This window comes from Plecotus auritus (assembly GCF_963455305.1).
Source record: "Plecotus auritus genome assembly, chromosome: 5".
Lineage (NCBI taxonomy): Eukaryota > Metazoa > Chordata > Mammalia > Chiroptera > Vespertilionidae > Plecotus > Plecotus auritus.
Window position 1 is genome coordinate 978881 of NC_137776.1, and position 20567 is coordinate 999447.

Genomic DNA, 20567 nt, shown 5'->3' on the forward strand with positions numbered 1-20567 from the left:
CCACGGGGTACTTCGCCCAGTGTCTGGCGTGAGTATGTTCTCACTAAATGGCAGGTACCGTTACTAAACGGCCCAGGAATCAATCACAGGGAACAACAGGCTAGCAGGGGTCCCCAACTTTTTAAACAGGGGGCCAGGTCACTATCCCTCAGACCGTGGGAGGGCCGGACTATAGTTTAAGAAAAAAAACTATGAACAAATTCCTATGCGCACTGCGGGCCCGGGACGCGTCGGCTGCTAAGCAGGACAGGCAGCGGCCCCCGGCGGGCCGGATCCATGTCCTCGGCAGGCCGCGTGTGGCCCGCGGGCCGTCGTTTGAGGACGCCTGGGCTAAGGAATCCAAGAGGCTAAATCCAAATTCCTGAATCAGGCACAGCCACTGCCCTCCATGTCCTCCGGTCTACAGAGCCCCTGGGAGAAAGGGTCCCATTTCAGTCCCTGCCGGATGCCGGCGCCCACCTCGATGACTGGCCAGGGGATCAGGCCCTGCATAAATCCTGGCCAAATGGCCCAGAGGAGAAAGCAAGGGAGGCCTAGAGGGGAGAAGGTAAAAGAGGGAGGAGAGCTGGAAGGAGAAGAGGGAGACTCCAGGGAGGAGGACCTGGGGAGGCGACATCCCCACCAGGAAGCCCATGGACGTTGTGTAAGGTCTGCGGGGAGGGGCTGGGGAGCCTGGGTGGGTGTGGTCATCCTCTGTGAGGCACCGGACAGCCAGGCCTCTGGTCCTGGAATAGGCGGGCAATCACTCCTGGGTTTTCTTTATTTTTTTCTTTTTTCTGGACTCATAGCTCTTTGGAGGCCAGAAGGAATTAGCCAGCTCTGCACCAGCACAGCCATGTGTGTCGTGATTTGGGGTTCGGTTTGACTGTTGGTTTCAGAGAGAAATGATATTCCGACTGTGGGACCCTTAGACCAGGCCCTAGACCTGACCGATCTCCCCAACGCCGGGCGCTCAGGCCTCAAGCTAGAGGGGCCAACCCCTGAGGTTCTGCCCGTTGGGGCCTCCACATTCTGACTTGGAACTCTGCAACAGTGAGGTCTTGGAGACGGGGTCCTGGCCACTCCTGGTCCCATCGGGACAAGGGACGGGAAGGCGAAGGGTCGGGCTACGATGGAGCTGTACCTCAGCTCCTGCTCCAAGGCGGCCAAGGCCGCCTCCACCAAGACGGCCGCCAGCAGCCTGGCTGAGGAGGTGAGGAGCAGGGCCAGGGTCCCGGTCTTTGGTGGGCGGGGCGGGGAGAGCCCCCCACCACAGGCCCCACTGGTAGTCGGGCACTTGGGGCGCCCTCCCGGGGCTCAGCGTCAGCTGCCACTGGCTGGTGGGGGACCCCACGCCCTCTGGGCTGTCTGCCGGGAGGGCCCTTCAACCCTGGCTGTGCGGTTCTTCGTTCCTTTGGTGACGGTTGGGGTAGGTGGGCCTCACCCAAGGAAACAGCCCGACAACCCAGCGGGGTCCACTCAGAACGTGTTCAACAACCAGCTCTGCAAAATGAAAAATAAACAGAAACACCAGACGTCTGGGAGACGTTCACTCTGTCCAGTCCCACGATCGTGGTGGCGCGATCACGGGTGTATGCCTACGTCCAGTCCCATCGAACTATACACATTACGTTCGTGCGGGTCTTGTATGCCTACTGCCCCTCGAGAAAGCTGTTAAACGGTAAGAGGCACCTCCCTCCATCGGATGCCGTGAATCTCAGGAACGTCCACCGCCTGGATCTTCCTGCGTGAAGGCGGCCTGACCCCCTTGCCGTGTAATCAGGGGAAGGGTGGGGATCCCCGCTGCGGGCACTCCCCCCAGGCATCGGCCCAGCCTCTGCAGGAAGGCACCAGCACGCAGACAGACAGGCAGGACAGCGGGAGGAGATCCCTTACAGAGAGCACACGTGTTTCAACGGACACGGCCATGGGATCTAGAAGAGATGGTTACAACGTGTGAGTGAGTGTGGCAGCGTTCAAGAATAAGAGGTGAAAAGACCGAATCTGACCAGTCCTATTTTTATTAACTGGTGTTTGATCTCCGTTCTTACACACGGGATGCAAACGCCGGGGGCGGGGGGATCAAGCAGAAGATGTTCGTGATGTCTACAACGTAAGCTCCAAGTCACCAAGGGCAGAAACTAACGAAGAGGTAACCCCACGGAAGGGGAAAAGGCAGGCACGGGGGTCCGTGTGGGAAAGTGGAGGCCCAAGCCATTCCGTTTCATCTGCCTGGTGCTGGTTCCGGAAAGAAAGGATATTTCGACCGTGAGCCTCTCAGACCAGGCCTGGGACCGATTTCCCCAACTCTGGGCGCTCAGGCCTCAGGCCAGAGGGGCCAGCCCGCTGAGGGCTCCGCCCTCTGGGGCCCCCGCATTCCGCCTTGGAACTCTGCAACAGTGGGGTCTTGGAGACGGGGGGCGCCCGGGCCGTTTCGTCATCAGGACCAGGGACTAGGAGGGGAGGTAACCAGCGACAATGGAGCTGTACCTCAACTTCTGCTCCAAGAAGGCCAAGGCAGACTCTGTCAAGACGGCCGCCAACAGCCTGGCGGAGGAGGTGGGGGGCAGGGCCAGGGTCCTGGTCTTTGGTGGGCGGGGCGGGGAGAGTCCCACAGGCCCCACGTGGTAACCAGCACCCTGGGGGGCTCAGCGTTAGTGTGACAGGTGGGTGAGGGCCCAGGCCCCCGGCTGCCCTTCGACCCCGGCTGCCCTTCGACCCTGACTGTGAGCCTCTTCGCTTCCTTTGGTGACAGTGGGAGCGGGCAGGCCTCACCCCCCTGAAATCAAGCCTAGAAGGGAGGCAAACACCCCCCCACTGGCCTTGACGGGGAGGCCCCGAGCCCACGCCCCAGGCCCCGGAGCGGCCAGAGAGGGATGGCATTCATCCTTCCTTTCCAGAGTGAAATATTTCCTTCGGGTCCGTTTCCCAAGTCGGAAACGGGTGCAAAGTAGACTTGGATGGAGTTCTACAGCACTGGCTCTTCCGAAAGCACGGGGCTTTCACTGAACACGAAGTAGAAAAAGGCACATCAACGGGACGTTTTCCTTCCGGTCGATGTGAAGAAGCACGGCATACGCACAGAGGTAAGCATGCCTGTGTGACACACACGTTCATTTCGACAGAAAATGCTTACACGGCAAGTGAACAGACTACCAGACGGCCACCCGCTGCCTGCACACCCTGAACTTACCCAGTTCCAAAACTGGCTGCTGATGGACCACATCCCATCCTTCAAGGACCAGGAGCGACTCATCCGGCACAGGTGGGGGTCAGAGGGTGCCTAGAGTGTGCGCCCCGGGCACGCCAACGAGCTGGGGAGATGCTGGAAGGGACTGGAGGTGGGCGGGCCCTTTGCAGCGCGGGTAGACACGATTTAACTCCGCTACTGCCCGCGCCGTCTAGGGAGGGAGGGAGACCAGGAGGCACAGAAATCGGGAACGGGGATGCCCAGGGACGGAAGAGCAATTCCACCAGAAACGATAGGGCTTCTGGGAACCCCCGAGGTAACCGCACTGGTGGCAGGAGGCAGACTGGGCCGCAGCGTCCTTGTGCAGCTGGAGGCAAAGACCTCCGCGCACGCCGCCAGCAGCAGTTTTTTTTTTTTTTTTAATAAATCTTTATTCAGATTATTACAATTATTTCTCCTTTTTCCCCCCATAGCTCCCCTCCACCCAGTTCCCACCCCACCTTCTGCCCTTACCTCCCCCACCCCACTGACCTCATCCATAGGTGTACGATTTTTGTCCAGTCTCTTCCCGCACTCCCCACATTCCTTTCCCCCCGAGAATTATCAGTCCACTCCCTTTCTATGCCCCTGATTCTATTATATTCACCAGATTATTCTGTTCCTCAGGTTTTTAATTCACTTGATGTTTAGGTTCACTTGTTGATAGATATGTATTTGTTGTTCATAATTTTTCTCTTTACTTTTTTCTTCTTCCTCTTCTTTAAGAATACCTTTCAGCATTTCATATAATACTGGTTTGGTGGTGATGAACTCCTTTAGCTTTTTCTTATCTGTGAAGCTCTTTATCTGCCCTTCAATTCTGCCCAGCAAAGCAGCAGTTTTTGATGCCTCAGCTCTAAGGGCCGACGGCAGGAATCTGAGGAAGTCAGTGCCACGTCGGAAATGGAGGCTGGTTCAGCGGTCTTTAATGCTGATACCGAGGTGCACTGTCCCTCAAAGAGAACGTGTACGCTCTTCAGATACTCCCTCCTCGGGTCCCACCGTGGCCATTCTGCGGCCAAGCCCATATCCGAGGAAGGGGAAGGGTTTTATCGTTTAGGGGGTCCTCCCTCCTCCTCTCCTCCTCCCTGGAGGGGAGGGTTTGGGCGGCCCAGCCTGACTTACGTCCCCCGCATTTATTGGGTGGTGGTTCTGTAAGCATAGGACCTGCCCCAGACCCAGACTCCAGCTGTTCAAGGCTTTGTACGTCCCTGGGGCCCGGGATACAACTTTTTCTCAGGAAACACCCATCTGTTTTTCTCTCCTGTGTTGGAAATCACGTTCTGAGTTATTGCAGCCTCCTTTGCAAACCCAGATCCTGAAAGCCGCTGACTTAGGGATAGCACGGCGGCGCATGGCTTCACCGGGGGCTGCTCCCCATGTGACCGTCGTCCCGGCCGCAGCAGACACACAGGGTGGGGAGTCGGTGTCACCAAACCGGGGAGAGGCCGGCCAGGACCCTGTACAATGCCTATCGCTCGGGACCTAGGAGTGAGGGCGAGGGCGGAGGCAGTCGGGCAGCTGGTGCCCGCGGAGTGGGGGGGAGTGGGGGGGGGGGACGACAGGGGGACCGCTCACCAGCGCCTGCGCTGCAGGTACCTGGACATGATCAACCGGGAGCTGGAGTACCGGGAGCGCAGGGCGGAGGAGCAGCGCCGGCTCTGGATGGACCGCGAGGAGCGGCGGCACTGGGACCACGTGCGCAGGAAGCTGGGGCTCCGCAGGAAGATCGAGGAGGTGAGACGGCACAGCAGCAGCAGCAGCAGGAGGGTTGGTGGGTCCTGTTCACAGGTGCCGTGGCCGTCAGGCCTCCTGTCGCCGGGCCAGGCCTGAGTCCCGGGCCCACGGGCATGCGCTCCTGGGCTCCCCGGCAGCGGCTGCACCCACTGGGAGCTCCCATCGCAGACTCCACGCTGCAGGGGTCCTCAGACGTTTTAAACAGGGGGCCAGTTCCCTGTCCCTCAGACCGTGGGAGGGCCAGACTATCGTTTAAAAAAAAAACGATGAACAAATTCCTATGCGCACTGCGGGCCCGGGACGCGTCGGCTGCTAAGCAGGACAGGCAGCGGCCCCTGGCGGGCCGGATCCATGTCCTCGGCGGGCCGCAGGTGGCCCGCGGGCCGGAGTTTGAGGACCCCTGCTCCACGGCGAGCGTGTCCACCCGAGAGCCATGACTGTGAGCGTTATACCAGTAGACACCATTTGTTTCTATTTATATGTAAATATAAATATATATATGTATATTTGCTTTAAGTTTTACAGATGTTTTTTAAATATATTTTTATTGATTTCAGAGAGGGAGAGAGAGGTAGAGACATCCATGATGAGAGGGAATCACTGATCGGCTGCCTCCTGCATTTCCGTCCCCTCCCCCCCCCCCCCCCCCCCCCCGTGGGGATGGAGTCCACACCCCGGGCAGGTGCCCTGACCGGGAATCCAACCCTGACCTCCTGGTTCCTGGGTCAACGCTCAACTGGCCGAGCAACTGGACGCCACTTAACTGGCCTGGAGCCCTCAGTGAGGAGGGAGCTTTGGGGGGAAAGGCCAACACTCCCCACCTGCCTTCCCGCCGGGGCAGGAGGGAGGGAGGAAGCCCCCTCGGGCCAGTGCACACGCTCACTGCCCGGGCCTGGTTCCGGGGCCCTGACGGGGTCTCCTCTGCCCGGGGGTGGCGGACAAGAGACAAGGGCCCGGGGCGCGCACTAACGGGCCCTCCGCCTCCAGGAGTGGAAGACCAAGGAGATGCTGCTGCTCACGAGGATCGTGGAAGACGTGAAGCGAGAGGCGCGCATAGAGGAGCAGCGGCGGCGGAACCGGGAGGAGAGCGACAGGAAGGTAGGCGTGGCCCCCTCTGCCACGTCGGGGGGGGGGGGGGGGGGGGCACAGGCGGTGGCTAGTGTGGCCCGAACGGGGTCGGCGGCGGGCAGCTCCGAGCGATGAACATGTCGACCACCTTCGGCCGCGCTGTTCTGACCACAGTACCGAAAGCACCCCCCCCCCCCCGGGATTGGAGGGAGCCCACCCCGTAAACCACACTCGGACTTCCCGTGGGGGAAAAAACAAGACGGGACTGACTTTTTCTGGGAACCCACATTTCTTGGGGAAAGTTCTCCATTTTCACCCGTCAGTTAATTTTCAGAGTAAGTGCTTTTCATTTTAAATCAGATGTAATCCTATCTAATAAAAGAGTAGTATGCAAATTAACCATCACTCCGCTACACCCACAAGCCACGCCCACAAGCCAATCAGGAGCGAATATGCAAATAAACCCAACCAAGATGGCTACGGCCACAGAGAGCAGGAGGGAGGCTAGGGTTTCCCTGGCAATGGAGGAAGCCAAGCTTTCCGCCTGCCCTTACCGGCCTAGGCCTCCACTCAAGGCTACAAAGTTTCAATGATAGAAGATACATAAATCCCAACAGAAATGGCGGGAGCCACGGAGCTGGAAAAAGCAGGAGGCTAGGGTTGTCCCCGGCGATGGAGGAAGCCAAGCTTTCCACACACCCTGGCCGGCCCAGGCCTCCGCTTAAGGCTACAAAGTTTCAATTATAGAAGATACATAAATCCCAACAGAAATGGCTGCCGCCACGGAGCAAGCAGAAGGCTTGGCTCCACTCCAGGCTACAAAGTTCAATCGTAGAAGATAAATAAACCTCAGATACCAGGGCCTCTGCTTGGGTCACCAGGGGGCGTGGCCGGCCTGCAAACCACCACAGGCCCCTCGCCCAGGCCGCCCCACGCCCCAAGGGAACCCCCACCCTGATCAGGGACACCCTTCAGGGCAAACCAGCTGGCCCCCACCCATGCACCAGGCCTCTATCCTATCTAATAAAAGAGTAATATGCAGATTGACCATCACTCCAACACACAAGATGGCTGCCCCCATGTGGTCAAAGATCCTGCCCCCATGTGGACACAAGATGGCCACCACAAGATGGCCAGCAGGGGAGGGCAGTTGGGGGGGACCAGGCCTGCAGAGGAGGGCAGTTGGGGGGGACCAGGCCTGCAGGGGAGGGCAGTTGGGGGAGACCAGGCCTGCAGGGGAGGGCAGTTAGGGTGACCAGGCCTGCAGGGGAGGGCAGTTGGGAGGGACCCAGGCCTGCAGGGGAGAGCAGTTGGGGGAGACCAGGCCTGCAGGGGAGGGCAGTTAGGGTGACCAGGCCTGCAGGGGAGGGCAGTTAGGGGTGACCAGGCTGGCAGGGGAGCAGTTAGGCATCAATCAGGGGAGTGGTTAGGGGGTGATCAGGCTGGCAGGCAGAAGCGGTTAGGGGCAATCAGGAAGGCAGGCAGGCAAGCAGTTGGGAGCCAGCAGTCCTGGATTGTGAGAGGGATGTCCGACTGCCGATCCCCACCGGGATCAGGCCTAAACGGGCAGTCGGACATCCCTTGAGGGGTCCCAGATTGGAGAGGGTGCAGGCTGGGCTGAGGGACACCCCCCCACACACCCCGTGCATGAATTTCATGCACCGGGCCTCTAGTACTTTATGATCTCGAGTCTCAATTTGTTTTAAAGAGAGGGAGAGGATTTGTGGGCCCAGCGCCACGCTATGAACAGCTGGTGCCCTCGCTCCCACGGGGGCGCACCACACTCCTCAGATCCCCGTGAGCATCTAGGATTGACTCATTCCTTGTCTGACTCATTCCCTGCTCCTTCATATGCCCAGCTGCCTTTGATCGGATGCCCAATGCCATGAATTCACTTTCGGGGTGCTGAATCTTCTTCTTATAGATGCCATTCGCTTTTTATCTTGGGATGGAGATGATTTACTTAGAAACCGTGTGATTGGTGTGAGTCTTGCTTTTTGAAATGTGTTAGATGGAGCCAGATGGCGTCTACCCTGGGACTAGTTACCCCCCATCTGCTTCCCACCCAGTGCACCACGAGGACACGTCCCCAGAGTGGCTGCGAGGGCAAGACAGGCGGCGGGAGCGCGGTGCTGCGACCCCTTGGGCCGGCGCTGGCTGTGGCCCCGGGTCGCTGGCCACACGCAGGCACCGCTACGCGCTCTGCCGGGGAACGTGCCGTTCTGCCCCGTGTGGCACCTGCAGGGTCACTCCACCCTGGAGAGTCACAAAAGGAAGTCAAATGCCACGGGTTCGATCCCGTTTCCCTCGGGTCGGCCCGAGTGACGGTGGGGGAGTCCCTCAGAATCCCCCGACTGAAGGTGGTTCAGAAACTCGCTCAGCTTCCCAGGACGCCAGGCGGGCAGAGCCCCTTCTGACCTCATTGGGGACCAGGTCCCTGAACACGTGCCGGGGAAGTGAACTGCCCGCCTGTCCACATGTGTGTCCATCACATCGGAGCACACGTGGGGAGGCGCCCTGGCTCCCCGCCCGGACGGCGCTCCTAGCGACCTTCCCGCCCGCCCGCCCGCCAGCAACGACGCTCCTGTCCCGGTGCTGTCGCACGGCGTTTGTCCTGCGTTTCTCGATGGCAAGGTGATGCCAACTGATGCGTTTTCTTTCACGTTTCAGAAACAAGCTCTTTTGGAGAAGAAAATGGCTTACCATTTACAAAAAATGCAACAGAATGGCCTCAGAAGAGACGACATGGTGAAAAATACGTTGGATTACAGAGGACAAGAGGGCACGCGCCCTGAATGTAAGAGCTGGCGCGGAGTGGTCTGTAGAGAGCACGTCGCTATGTGCTGAGGGGGAAATGCTTCTGTAAAACGGTGTTTGCTCCACATGCTTAGCACTGGGCCCGGCTCTAGACATTCCCCCCTTCCGTTCCAGGGGAAGAGTAGACATAGACGTTCCCCCCTTCCGTCAAGGGGAAGAGTAGACATAGATGTTCCCCCCTTCCGTCAAGGGAAAGAGTAGACATAGACGTTCCCCCCTTCCGTTCCAGGGGAAGAGTAGACATAGACGTTCCCCCCTTCCGTCAAGGGGAAGAGTAGACATAGATGTTCCCCCCTTCCGTCAAGGGAAAGAGTAGACATAGACGTTCCCCCCTTCCGTTCCAGGGGAAGAGTAGACATAGACGTTCCCCCCTTCCGTCAAGGGGAAGAGTAGACATAGACGTTTCCCCCTTCCGTCAAGGGGAAGAGTAGACATAGACGTTCCCCCCTTCCGTTCAAGGGGAAGAGTAGACATAGACGTTCCCCCCTTCCGTTCCAGGGGAAGAGTAGACATAGACGTTCCCCCTTCCGTCAAGGGGAAGAGTAGACATAGACGTTTCCCCCCTTCCGTTCCAGGGGAAGAGTAGACATAGACGTTCCCCCCTTCCGTTCGAGGGGAAGAGTAGACATAGACGTTCCCCCCTTCCGTTCCAGGGGAAGAGTAGACATAGACGTTCCCCCTCTTCCGTCAAGGGGAAGAGTAGACATAGACATTCCCGTCTTCCGTCAAGGGGAAGAGTAGACATAGACATTCCCCTCTTCCGTCAAGGGGAAGAGTAGACATAGACATTCCTCCCTTCCGTTCAAGGGGAAGAGTAGACATAGACGTTCCCCCCTTCCGTCAAGGGGAAGAGTAGACATAGACGTTCCTCCCTTCCGTTCAAGGGGAAGAGTAGACATAGACGTTCCCCCTTCCGTTCCAGGGGAAGAGTAGACATAGACGTTCCCCCCTTCTGTTCAAGGGGAAGAGTAGACATAGACGTTCCCCCCTTCCGTCAAGGGGAAGAGTAGACATAGACGTTCCCCCTTCCGTTCCAGGGGAAGAGTAGACATAGATGTTCCCCCCTTCCGTCAAGGGGAAGAGTAGACATAGACGTTCCTCCCTTCCGTTCAAGGGGAAGAGTAGACATAGACGTTCCTCCCTTCCGTTCAAGGGGAAGAGTAGACATAGACGTTCCCCCCTTCCGTTCGAGGGGAAGAGTAGACATAGACGTTCCCCCCTTCCGTTCCAGGGGAAGAGTAGACATAGACGTTCCCCCTCTTCCGTCAAGGGGAAGAGTAGACATAGACATTCCCCTCTTCCGTCAAGGGGAAGAGTAGACATAGACATTCCCCTCTTCCGTCAAGGGGAAGAGTAGACATAGACATTCCTCCCTTCCGTTCAAGGGGAAGAGTAGACATAGACGTTCCCCCCTTCCGTCAAGGGGAAGAGTAGACATAGACGTTCCTCCCTTCCGTTCAAGGGGAAGAGTAGACATAGACGTTCCCCCTTCCGTTCCAGGGGAAGAGTAGACATAGACGTTCCCCCCTTCTGTTCAAGGGGAAGAGTAGACATAGACGTTCCCCCCTTCCATTCGAGGGGAAGAGTAGACATAGACGTTCCCCCTTCCGTCAAGGGGAAGAGTAGACATAGACGTTTCCCCCCTTCCGTTCCAGGGGAAGAGTAGACATAGACGTTCCCCCCTTCCGTTCGAGGGGAAGAGTAGACATAGACGTTCCCCCCTTCCGTTCCAGGGGAAGAGTAGACATAGACGTTCCCCCTCTTCCGTCAAGGGGAAGAGTAGACATAGACATTCCCCTCTTCCGTCAAGGGGAAGAGTAGACATAGACATTCCCCTCTTCCGTCAAGGGGAAGAGTAGACATAGACATTCCTCCCTTCCGTTCAAGGGGAAGAGTAGACATAGACGTTCCCCCCTTCCGTCAAGGGGAAGAGTAGACATAGACGTTCCTCCCTTCCGTTCAAGGGGAAGAGTAGACATAGACGTTCCCCCTTCCGTTCCAGGGGAAGAGTAGACATAGACGTTCCCCCCTTCTGTTCAAGGGGAAGAGTAGACATAGACGTTCCCCCCTTCCGTCAAGGGGAAGAGTAGACATAGACGTTCCCCCTTCCGTTCCAGGGGAAGAGTAGACATAGATGTTCCCCCCTTCCGTCAAGGGGAAGAGTAGACATAGACGTTCCTCCCTTCCGTTCAAGGGGAAGAGTAGACATAGACGTTCCTCCCTTCCGTTCAAGGGGAAGAGTAGACATAGACGTTCCCCCCTTCCGTTCGAGGGGAAGAGTAGACATAGACGTTCCCCCTTCCGTCAAGGGGAAGAGTAGACATAGACGTTCCCCCCTTCCGTTCGAGGGGAAGAGTAGACATAGACGTTCCCCCTTCCGTCAAGGGGAAGAGTAGACATAGACGTTCCCCCCTTCCGTTCGAGGGGAAGAGTAGACATAGACGTTCCCCCTTCCGTCAAGGGGAAGAGTAGACATAGACGTTCCCCCCTTCCATCAAGGGGAAGAGTAGACATAGACGTTCCCCTCTTCCGTTCAAGGGGAAGAGTAGACATAGACGTTCCCCCCTTCCGTTCCAGGGGAAGAGTAGACAGAGATGTTCCCCCTTTCCGTCAAGGGGAAGAGTAGACATAGACGTTCCCCCTTCCGTCAAGGGGAAGAGTAGACAGAGATGTAAAAAACACACCAAATAGCCTTACACCCGGTTCCGTAGACAAGGCTGCCTACGATGCAATCCTAACCCAATTTCTCTACGTAAAGTCCTACCTTCTTTGCTACTAACACCTGAGAAAGTTGCCTGAGAGATAAAGGCCATGATATGCCAGCCGAGTTTTCTGCGATGTTGCCAGCCAGAAAGAACAGCATTCAGTACCAGGGACAGAGCACGGGGAGGAGGAGGCCTGGGGAGTTAGAGAGGGAAGGGTAGAGAGGAAATCGGAAGGGGAAAAAGAAGGACATGAAGGAAGTTTAAAGAAGGAACATCGGGCCACGACTTGGCCAGGCCCGATCTCTACCAGATTCCTTTCATATGTAACATTACAAAACTATTAGGGACTTTATCACACCAATTTAATTCATAATACTAATTAATATTTTGTGGCCAGAACACAAAGATGTAGACTCGCTTTAATGATCTGTGGCTCTGTAGTATTGGGGAACACACAGTCACCCCTCATGCAGCCATCATCACAGCATCCCGTCCAGCCAGCCTCTGCCCCGCTGGCCCTGTGTCCAGGTGAGAGCCTACCTGTGTCACGCCAGCAAGTCCCTACCGCAGTGGTCGGCAAACCGCGGCTCGCGAGCCACATGCGGCTCGCGAGCCGCGGTTTGCCGCTCTGTTGACCAATGAGTTTGCCGACCACTGGACTAGACTAAATGTTACCGTGTAGTTGGAAGCTGTGAGGATTAGGCAATTGTGGCATATTGTGTGCAAAGAGGTAAAGGGTAGTATGCGACAGTGGTCGGCAAACTCATTAGTCAACAGAGCGGCAAACCGTGGTTTGCTGACCACTGCCCTACCTGGTCTCCACCGGCTCTCCAGGTAACCCACCTCAAACCCACTTTTTTTTTTAAATATATTTTATTGATTTTTTACAGAGAGAAAGGGAGAGGGATAGAGAGTTAGAAACATCGATCAGCTGCCACCTGCACACCTCCCACTGGGGATGTGCCCGCAACCAAGGTACATGCCCTTGACCAGAATCGAACCTGGGACCCTTCAGTCCGCAGGCCGACGCTCTATCCACGGAGCCAAACCAGCCAGGGCTAAAACCCACTTTTAAACGGCGGCCTAACGATGCTTTAAACTCTCCTGATCGGCTCTTTTCCTGGCCCCACAACTCAAGGAGCCCCAGGACCTCTCCAATGGAGCTCTGCCTTCCCAGGCGACCGGTCATCTCATTGATCACCGGCCAGAGTCCTCACCGAGTCTAAGGTTTCCTGTAGTTCATGTATCTCCGTGAAGAAGGCAGCTGCGATCTAACCATTAACACGTACAGGCTCTGGAGCCAAATGCCCGAGGCCACGGCCTGCTTTCCCACGCCCTTACCATGTAAATGCTTGGACAGGTCACCTAACTTCCCTAAGGCAGCGGTCGGCAAACTCATGAGTCCACAGAGCCAAATACCGACAGCACAACGATGGACATTTCTTTGGAGAGCCACATTTTTTAAATGTAAACGTCTTCTAACGCCACTTCTTCAACATAGACTCGCCCAGGCCGTGGTATTTTGTGGAAGAGCCACACTCAGGGGGCCCAAGAGCCACATGTGGCTCGCGAGCCGCAGTTTGCCGATCACTGTCCTAAGTAAGCCACGGTGCCATCATTTAGAAACAAAGCGCATACTCCGAAACAAGTCGTATGAAGTGTTTAAAGGTTCTAGCCCACAGTAAGCACTCAATTCAGTTCCTTGTCCGATCCAATGAGACGACTGGCCGTTCCTGAAACACGCATCACCTTCCACGCTCCGGCCCCCCCTTCCCACCCCCTCACCTGCACCGCATGCTCTCTGGCCAGCTCTGCAGACGCGGCTGAAGTCCTTCTCCGGAGAGCCTTCCTGGTGGCCAGCTAGAACATGCCTCTCCTTGGCGTCCCTCTAGCACCTGTGTCCTTCTTTCTCCTTTGGATGCATTCGAGCCGCACTGTTCTTTTATTTTTCAACTGATCCTAGAAAGAGGGAGGGAGGGAGGGAAAGAGAAACATCGACGTGTGAAAGAAACATCAATTGGGTGCCTCCCGTCCAATGCCTCACTGGGAATCAAACCCACAACCTGGCCATGCGCTCTGACCGGGAATCCAATCCACCACCGTTCGGTGCACAGGACAATGGTCTCACGAGCCAGGGCTGCTCTGTGCCATTCCTGACACACGTTTTACTGACGGCCAGCCACCTTCGCCAGCCTTCACACTGCGACCTCGGCGTTCCCTGGGCACCAAGCACTCTCTGCACGTATGTCAGTCTAGACTACATGTATGTCTGCTGGATGAGCTAATTCGATCGATTCAGCTCACTGGGATAATGACAGCAATGCCCCACCTCAGAAATCACTTCAGTAACTATACACACTCCTTTCTCGTCAACTGTGAGCTTTCTCGCTTAATAGGAACAGGGGTTTCAAGTGGGCATTTTAAGCCCTTGTTACCCCACATCCTCCTTTTGTGAAGAAGTAGGTTAGAGATGAATGTATGCTATGGTGGCGACAGGACGGGACAGGTTTCTCAGATGAAACAGAAGCATAGCTCCATAGTCATGTCAACCCCCCACACACACACACACAAAGCACACGGCCCCAGGGGCACAGACAGGCCAAGGAAGGGCCTACGAGGGGGTCTGCTCTGGTGGGGACCGATGGCTCTGCTGTCCTCTCTCCAACCAACACCCTGAGCGCACCGGGAGCACCCTTGCCCTTCGTGGTGCTCAGGGCGGGTGTGGGCACACCTCGGGATGGCAGGCGCCACTGCGCGCCGCCCAGGGAGGAAGCGACGCCGTACACACGAGCTGGGTGGCCTCTGCTCTCGGCCGGGAGGAGATGCTGGCCCTCGTTTGTTTTCATTTTTTAATTTAAACTTAAAAAATAATAATGCATGCACACCTTCCTCCCCGACCCCTGCCTCTGGCAACCACCGGCCTGTTCTCTGTACCTAGGAACTTGGTTCATTTAGCTACTTGTAGATCGCACACAGAAGAGAGATGATCTGACATTTGCCTCTTTCTGTCCGTCTTACCTTACGTAGCATAATGCCCTCAAGGCCCATCCATGTGGTTGCAAGTGGCAAGATTTCATTCTTTATGGCTAAATAATAATCCATATTTTATATATATCACATCTTCTCTTACATATATATATATATATATATATATATATATACACACACATACACACACACACGTACATATACATATGTATGTTATTGTTGAAATTATTACAGATGTCTCCCATTTCCCTGCTTCCACCCAGCCCCTACCCACCCCCCAGGTCTTCACCACCCTATTGTCTGGGTCCACGGCCTCTGTCCCTCGTTTGATCGGAAGCGATACTCTTTCAAGAGTTGTTGTCCGTCTTCCTTTCCACATCTCCTCCGCACGGGCCCACCGGCAATTAGCGTCGGACTTAATCCCCCGGGCCAGGAGAAGGTGGTCTGTTTGGGGTAATTCTGTCCTCACCGTTATTAAAAATACATGTTTTCTTACATTTCTTTAAGCTTATACTCCAACGAAGAAAAAGAAGCCTTCTGATGATATAAAGACAATTTACACTGTTGGCGACCAAAAGCCGAATAAAGGAGGCTATGGTAATGGATTAGTGGGATAAGAAATACTAAGTAGTAATTTGGGAAAAGACTGGGTTCAGATGGCCCCTTTTGCTGAAATGCAGATAAATCCTCTGTTTTCTGTTGTCCAATGACTGGTTTGGAGGGATTCGTACCAGAATTTGATCTCTAGCTACTGATTCAGTGTTTCAAACTTAACATGACAGCATCATTTTAGGAAAATTCAGTGAAGGTACAGCGCTATTAAACGAACAGTACGTGAAACCTAACAAATTGCAACCTAATTTTATAATACTGGAAACGATTTTAGGAAACTCTGAAGTGAGTCATAAATCAAGTACGTGAACTGCAAAGCCACCGTGAAGTTGTTATTTATCTCATACCGTAACTATGTCACGTATCTGTTGGAGCTCGCCCGACCCCAGAGCTGGGGCAGCATCAACATCCTCCAAACCAGTGGTCGCCAGCCTTTCGGACCTCACGGACCACCGGTCGGTGACCACTGCTCCAGACGTTCCATGATCAAAAGTACAGGACGGTCCACAATGGAACACTGACCTCCTCCCACTATTAAATTTCCGGGGGGAAAGTAACGTGTAACAGTTAAGTCTTTAGATGCTTCTTATCAGTTAGCATCTAAAGAATAAAGTCCAAAATCTTTCCTCCCTGAGCCTGTAATCTGATGAGTCTCATCAAGATTCAGAAACCTGGGAAGAGACAGGGCTGCCTTGGGGGCAGCTGAATGTCACTCAGAACCACCGAGGTCGAGGTCATACATCTCGAAGCTCCATGGATCCCACTTTTTTTTTTTAATATATTTTTAATTGATTTCAGAGAGCAAGGAAGAGGGAGAGAGAGAGAAACATCAATGATGAGAGAGAATCCTGCACGCCCCCTACTGGGGATCGTCCCGCAACCCTGGCATGTGCCCTTGACCAGAATTGAACCTGGGACCCTTCAGTCCACAGGTGGACGCTCTATCCACTGAGCCAAACCAGCTAGGGCGGATCCCACTTTTAAATTCCAAAGACTTCTGTATAAAACACCAAAGGGTTCTGCAACCCACACAATGATGACACCACCAGCCCCACATCTACTGAAATGTAGACCCTGAGCCTAAATTCTCGATGTCTGAAGCAATTATCTCACCCACGGTGATCTTCTCAAACGCAAGGGTTTCATGTAGCCCAGGCTGGTCTTACCGATATTTATAAAAACCAACTCAGTGGTAGTGAATGAAAGGATGCTGGATGGAAAATCCTGTTTTCAGCCTCCCCAGGCTGCCAGTCTAGCTGGGACAACTGTTGGGGGATCAGACCTATAAATACAAGTCTAGTTGGGAGGCATTTTCCACGAAAAGGTGGATTCGGAAAGTGCAGTGGCACCAATCTGGAACAGAGTGGGGCTGATCTATCTAGGCTCCACTCTAAGAGTGGCATGTATTATTGATTTCTGAGAGGAAGGGAGAGGGGGAGAGAAACAGGAACATCAAGGAGAGGGAAAACGCCGCTGCACGGGTAAATGGTATGTAAAATGGTAAAACCATTTTGGAAAACACTTTGGCATTTCTTAAGAGTTAAACACACACAAAGAAAGGAACAAATTTTAATACATGTGACATTGTGTTAAGTGAAAGAAGCCAGGCAAAAATAATAATAATAATAATAAGAGTACATACTCTAGGATTCCATTCATATAAAATTCTAGAAAAGTAAAATAATATTGTGTGAGAGGTACAGAGCAGTAGTGTTAAGGGATGGTAAGAGCAAGATGGATGGATTACAAATGTGGGTGAAATCTTCTGAGGGTATTGGGGATGTTATTTTGATTTCAGTGATGGTTTCACAGCTATAGGCATTCTAAAATTGATAAAGTCATTTAATTTAAGTAAGTGCAGTTTTTTATACTTCAATCATACTTCAGTAAGTTGTTGGTTTTTTTTAAAAAAAAATAGTGTTTTTCATTTCGTTTTAGAACAGACAATAGGTGTTCATCAATCTCCAAGTACATCCAAGAATGTTACCAGAAATTCATCAACTCCAGCTATATTTCAATCGAATGCACGCGATAATGGTACTGAACAAAAGGTATAAAATGATGTCCCAAACTTTGGTATGGTGATCATAAATTTACCTAACTTTCACTTCTATGAACAATCTCTTTCACTACTAGCAGGATCCTGACTATTTAGGAATATTAGATTCTGTTCCTGAGATCTGATCCTTCTCCTTGAAACTGTTGAGTTACCTTTGTGTAAACTCATTCTATAGTTTAGGAGAAACTAACCTAATCAGACATTTAGCAATTATAATCATAGCTAATATTCACTGAGCACCTACTGTTGGCGAAGCTCTGTGCTAAGCCAGAGGCAAGGGAGAAGGAGAAAATGGGGTCACGGGGGATAAAAAGATGAGACAAGCACTTGAGAACGCATTGTCTAGCAGGCCAGAGAGACACAGTCAGATGTTTTTACAATAAAATAAGGTTCTGGGATGAGGAATTTTGTTTTGATTCTAAGCGATGTGTCCATTCAGCATTAGCGTGGACTGGATTGTCTTCCCCTGAAGCAAACTGAGTCACTCTACACTTTTAGAATGGACTCCATGCTTTAAACAGAACATGGAGTATTGGAAGAGGAATAAATGTGTACATTGCTATATACCGAACTCAATTTCAAAACAGTTAGATTTGAGATTTCTGCGAGAGGTATCCGAGAAAGTTGGTAAGATGTATTGTTCCTGACACAATTTTCATGAGAGATTTAGGAGATAAAGTGGTGAAAACAAATCTGTATTTGTTTCATAGAAGGCAAAATCTTTTCAAGCACAGTTACCAATAAATGTCTTTTCTCTTTAATGTTATACCACATAGAAAGATGGAATAACTAGAAAATCAAGTATTACCAATGGCAAAGGTAAGAAAATGAAAAAATGTAATTGTTTTGTGGCTTATTAAGAATATAATTATGGTTTCATCATAGTTTTTCAAGCTGTTTGTCTTACCTGATTACAAAAATCATGGTTGTGCCAAAACCGGTTTGGCTCAGTGGACAGAGCGTCAGCCTGCGGACTGAAGGGTCCCAGGTTCGATTCCGGTCAAGGGCATGTAACTTGGTTGCGGGCACATCCCCGGTGGGAGGTGTGCAGGAGGCAGCTGATCGATGTTTCTCTCTCATCGCTGTTTCTGACTATCTATCCCTCTTCCTTCCTCTCTGTAAAAAATCAATAAAAAAATATATTTAAAAAAAAAATCATGGTTGTCTTAGAGGAGAAAGCATGGTGTCAGATTGTTTATGATGACAGGTGCTATAATTAGCCCAAAGAGCTGAGTCATTGCTTCATGAGCATGGCTTTTGGAAGTTGCCAAGTGTGGAAATGAGGGTCCCAGATGGCTGGGTATAGTGACAGGCCGAGGAAGTTACTGACACTTTAGGGCTCCGCAGGTTACCGTACAGAAATCTGTCCCCAGGAAGCAGTGCCAGCAATCCCCCCAGACAATACATCCGATTCCCCAAATCCTCTGGAGTGGATTGTACATTAAATAAATATTTAGAGGAAAGGGGGTGGGGGGGCAGGAAGACATTAACTAGAGATTAGCATTACCTATGACACAAAAAAATAGTGTGTTGAAGGCCTGGGGCGGGGCGAGAACTGGGTAGAGGGGCGTAATGGGGGGAGGATATCTGTAATACTCTCAACAATAAAGGTTTTTTGGTGTGTGTTTTTAAAAAATACACTTTCATTGATTTCAGAGAGGAAGGTAGAGGGAGAGGGAGATAGAAGCATCAATGATATGAGAGAACCATTGATTGGCTGCCTCCTGCACACCCTTACTAGGCATGAATCGAAGCTGGGACTCTTCAGTCCAGAGGCCGATACTCTATCCACTGAGCCAAACCAGCTAAGGCAAAAAAAATAATAATTTTTTATGTGCCTTGTTAGATTTCTGGAAGTCCCTAAAAAGTTCCTTCCGTATGCATATCTAAATATACAAGCAGAAAATATCACACATCTCCATCCAGGGGCCAATGACTACCTCAAGTTCAATACAGTCCAATGCATCATCTTCCTGAGCCTTCCAGGTTCGCCCGGGAACAAAACCCAGTTATCTGGGACTCTTCCTCGTTCTTGTAGTTTGCATCCCAAAGTTGTCGCTGTCTGTCCAGTCTGCCCTCCTCATTTCCCTGGCCCGCTCCTCTGTTCCATTCCCACAGCTCCTGCCCTTGCTTCCTCTGTCCTTTACAATGTTAGTCCCCTTCCTCCCGTCCTTCCTCCTCTTCTTCATCCACCATGCATTTGCTGGGAAAGCATTCTTCCTAAAAAAAAAAAACAAAAACAGCTGGTGTGGCTCAGCGGTTGAGTATTGAGTATCAACCTCTGAACCAGGAGGTCATGGTTCGATTCTGAGTCAGGGCACATGCCCAGGGTGGCGCCTGCAGGAGACAGCTGATCCATGATTCTTTCTATCATTGGTGTTTCTATCTCTCTCTCCCTCTCCCTTCCTCTCCGAAATCAATATAAATGTATTTTTTAAAAAACACACAAACAGCCGAAACCGGTTTGGCTCAGTGGATAGAGCGTCGGCCTGCGGACTGGGGGGTCCCGGGTTCGATTCCGGTCAAGGGCATATACCTTGGTTGTGGGCACATCCCCAGTGGGAGGTGTGCAGGAGGCAGCTGGTCGATGTTTCTCTCTCATCGATGTTTCTAACTCTCTATCCCTCTCCCTTCCTCTCTGTGAAAAATCAATAAAATATATTAAACACACACACACACACACACACACAAACAACAAAAACCCAACAGCTTTGGTCCTTCAAGTAGTTGTAAGTTTTTCACTGCAGACTGAATGAAATGAAAAGTTTTTTCGGCCGTGGGCTGTGGTTGGTTATAGGGATTAAGCTGGTCATAATATTAAACAAATTAGGAACAGAAGTTAAGGATTTGAGACTTTTCCTTGAAACTGATGGTGAACCACTGGAAATCTGTAGTCATTTGATCATCAAAAAAGGCCACGCTATCCTTTTATTTTTTTATTTTGTTTATTTTGTTTTATTTATTTTATTTTCCATGCTACCCTTTTAGATGCTTCCTTAACTCAGACAAATCCCCCATGTGGCAATCCAGCGACTGTGACAGCTCAGCAGGGAGAGCACTGGATCAGTTCTACTCACTAACATTCACCCAGGCCTAGCTGGTTTGGCTTAGTGGATAGATACAGGAGTGGGCAAACTTTTTGACTCGAGGGCCACCATGGGTTCTTAAACGGGACCGGAGGGCCGGAACAAAAGCATGGATGGAGTGTTTGTGTGAACTAATATAAATTCAAAGTAAAGGAGCGGAGGGGAGAGCAAGAGAACCGGATAGAACAGCCGGATCCGGCCGCGGGCCGTAGTTTGCCCAAGGCTGGGATAGAGTGTCGGCCAGCAGAGGTTCAATTCCGGTCAAGGGCACATACCTAGGTGGGGAT

General features: G+C 52.7%; 1 protein-coding gene across 1 annotated transcript in view; it reads left to right on the forward strand.

The window, feature by feature from the left end:
* Positions 1-1111: 1111 nt before the first annotated feature.
* The window catches only part of FSIP2 (fibrous sheath interacting protein 2), a gene marked incomplete at both ends in the record, with an annotated part of 54464 nt that continues 35008 nt past the window's right edge, over positions 1112-20567 (forward strand). Inside the window, 6 exons of the mRNA XM_080671120.1 lie at positions 1112-1192; positions 2488-2538; positions 3177-3244; positions 4804-4945; positions 5933-6043; positions 8684-8830. Coding sequence (XP_080527246.1) covers positions 1112-1192; positions 2488-2538; positions 3177-3244; positions 4804-4945; positions 5933-6043; positions 8684-8830 — 600 coding nt within the window. The remainder of the gene's footprint in view (positions 1193-2487; positions 2539-3176; positions 3245-4803; positions 4946-5932; positions 6044-8683; positions 8831-20567) is intronic.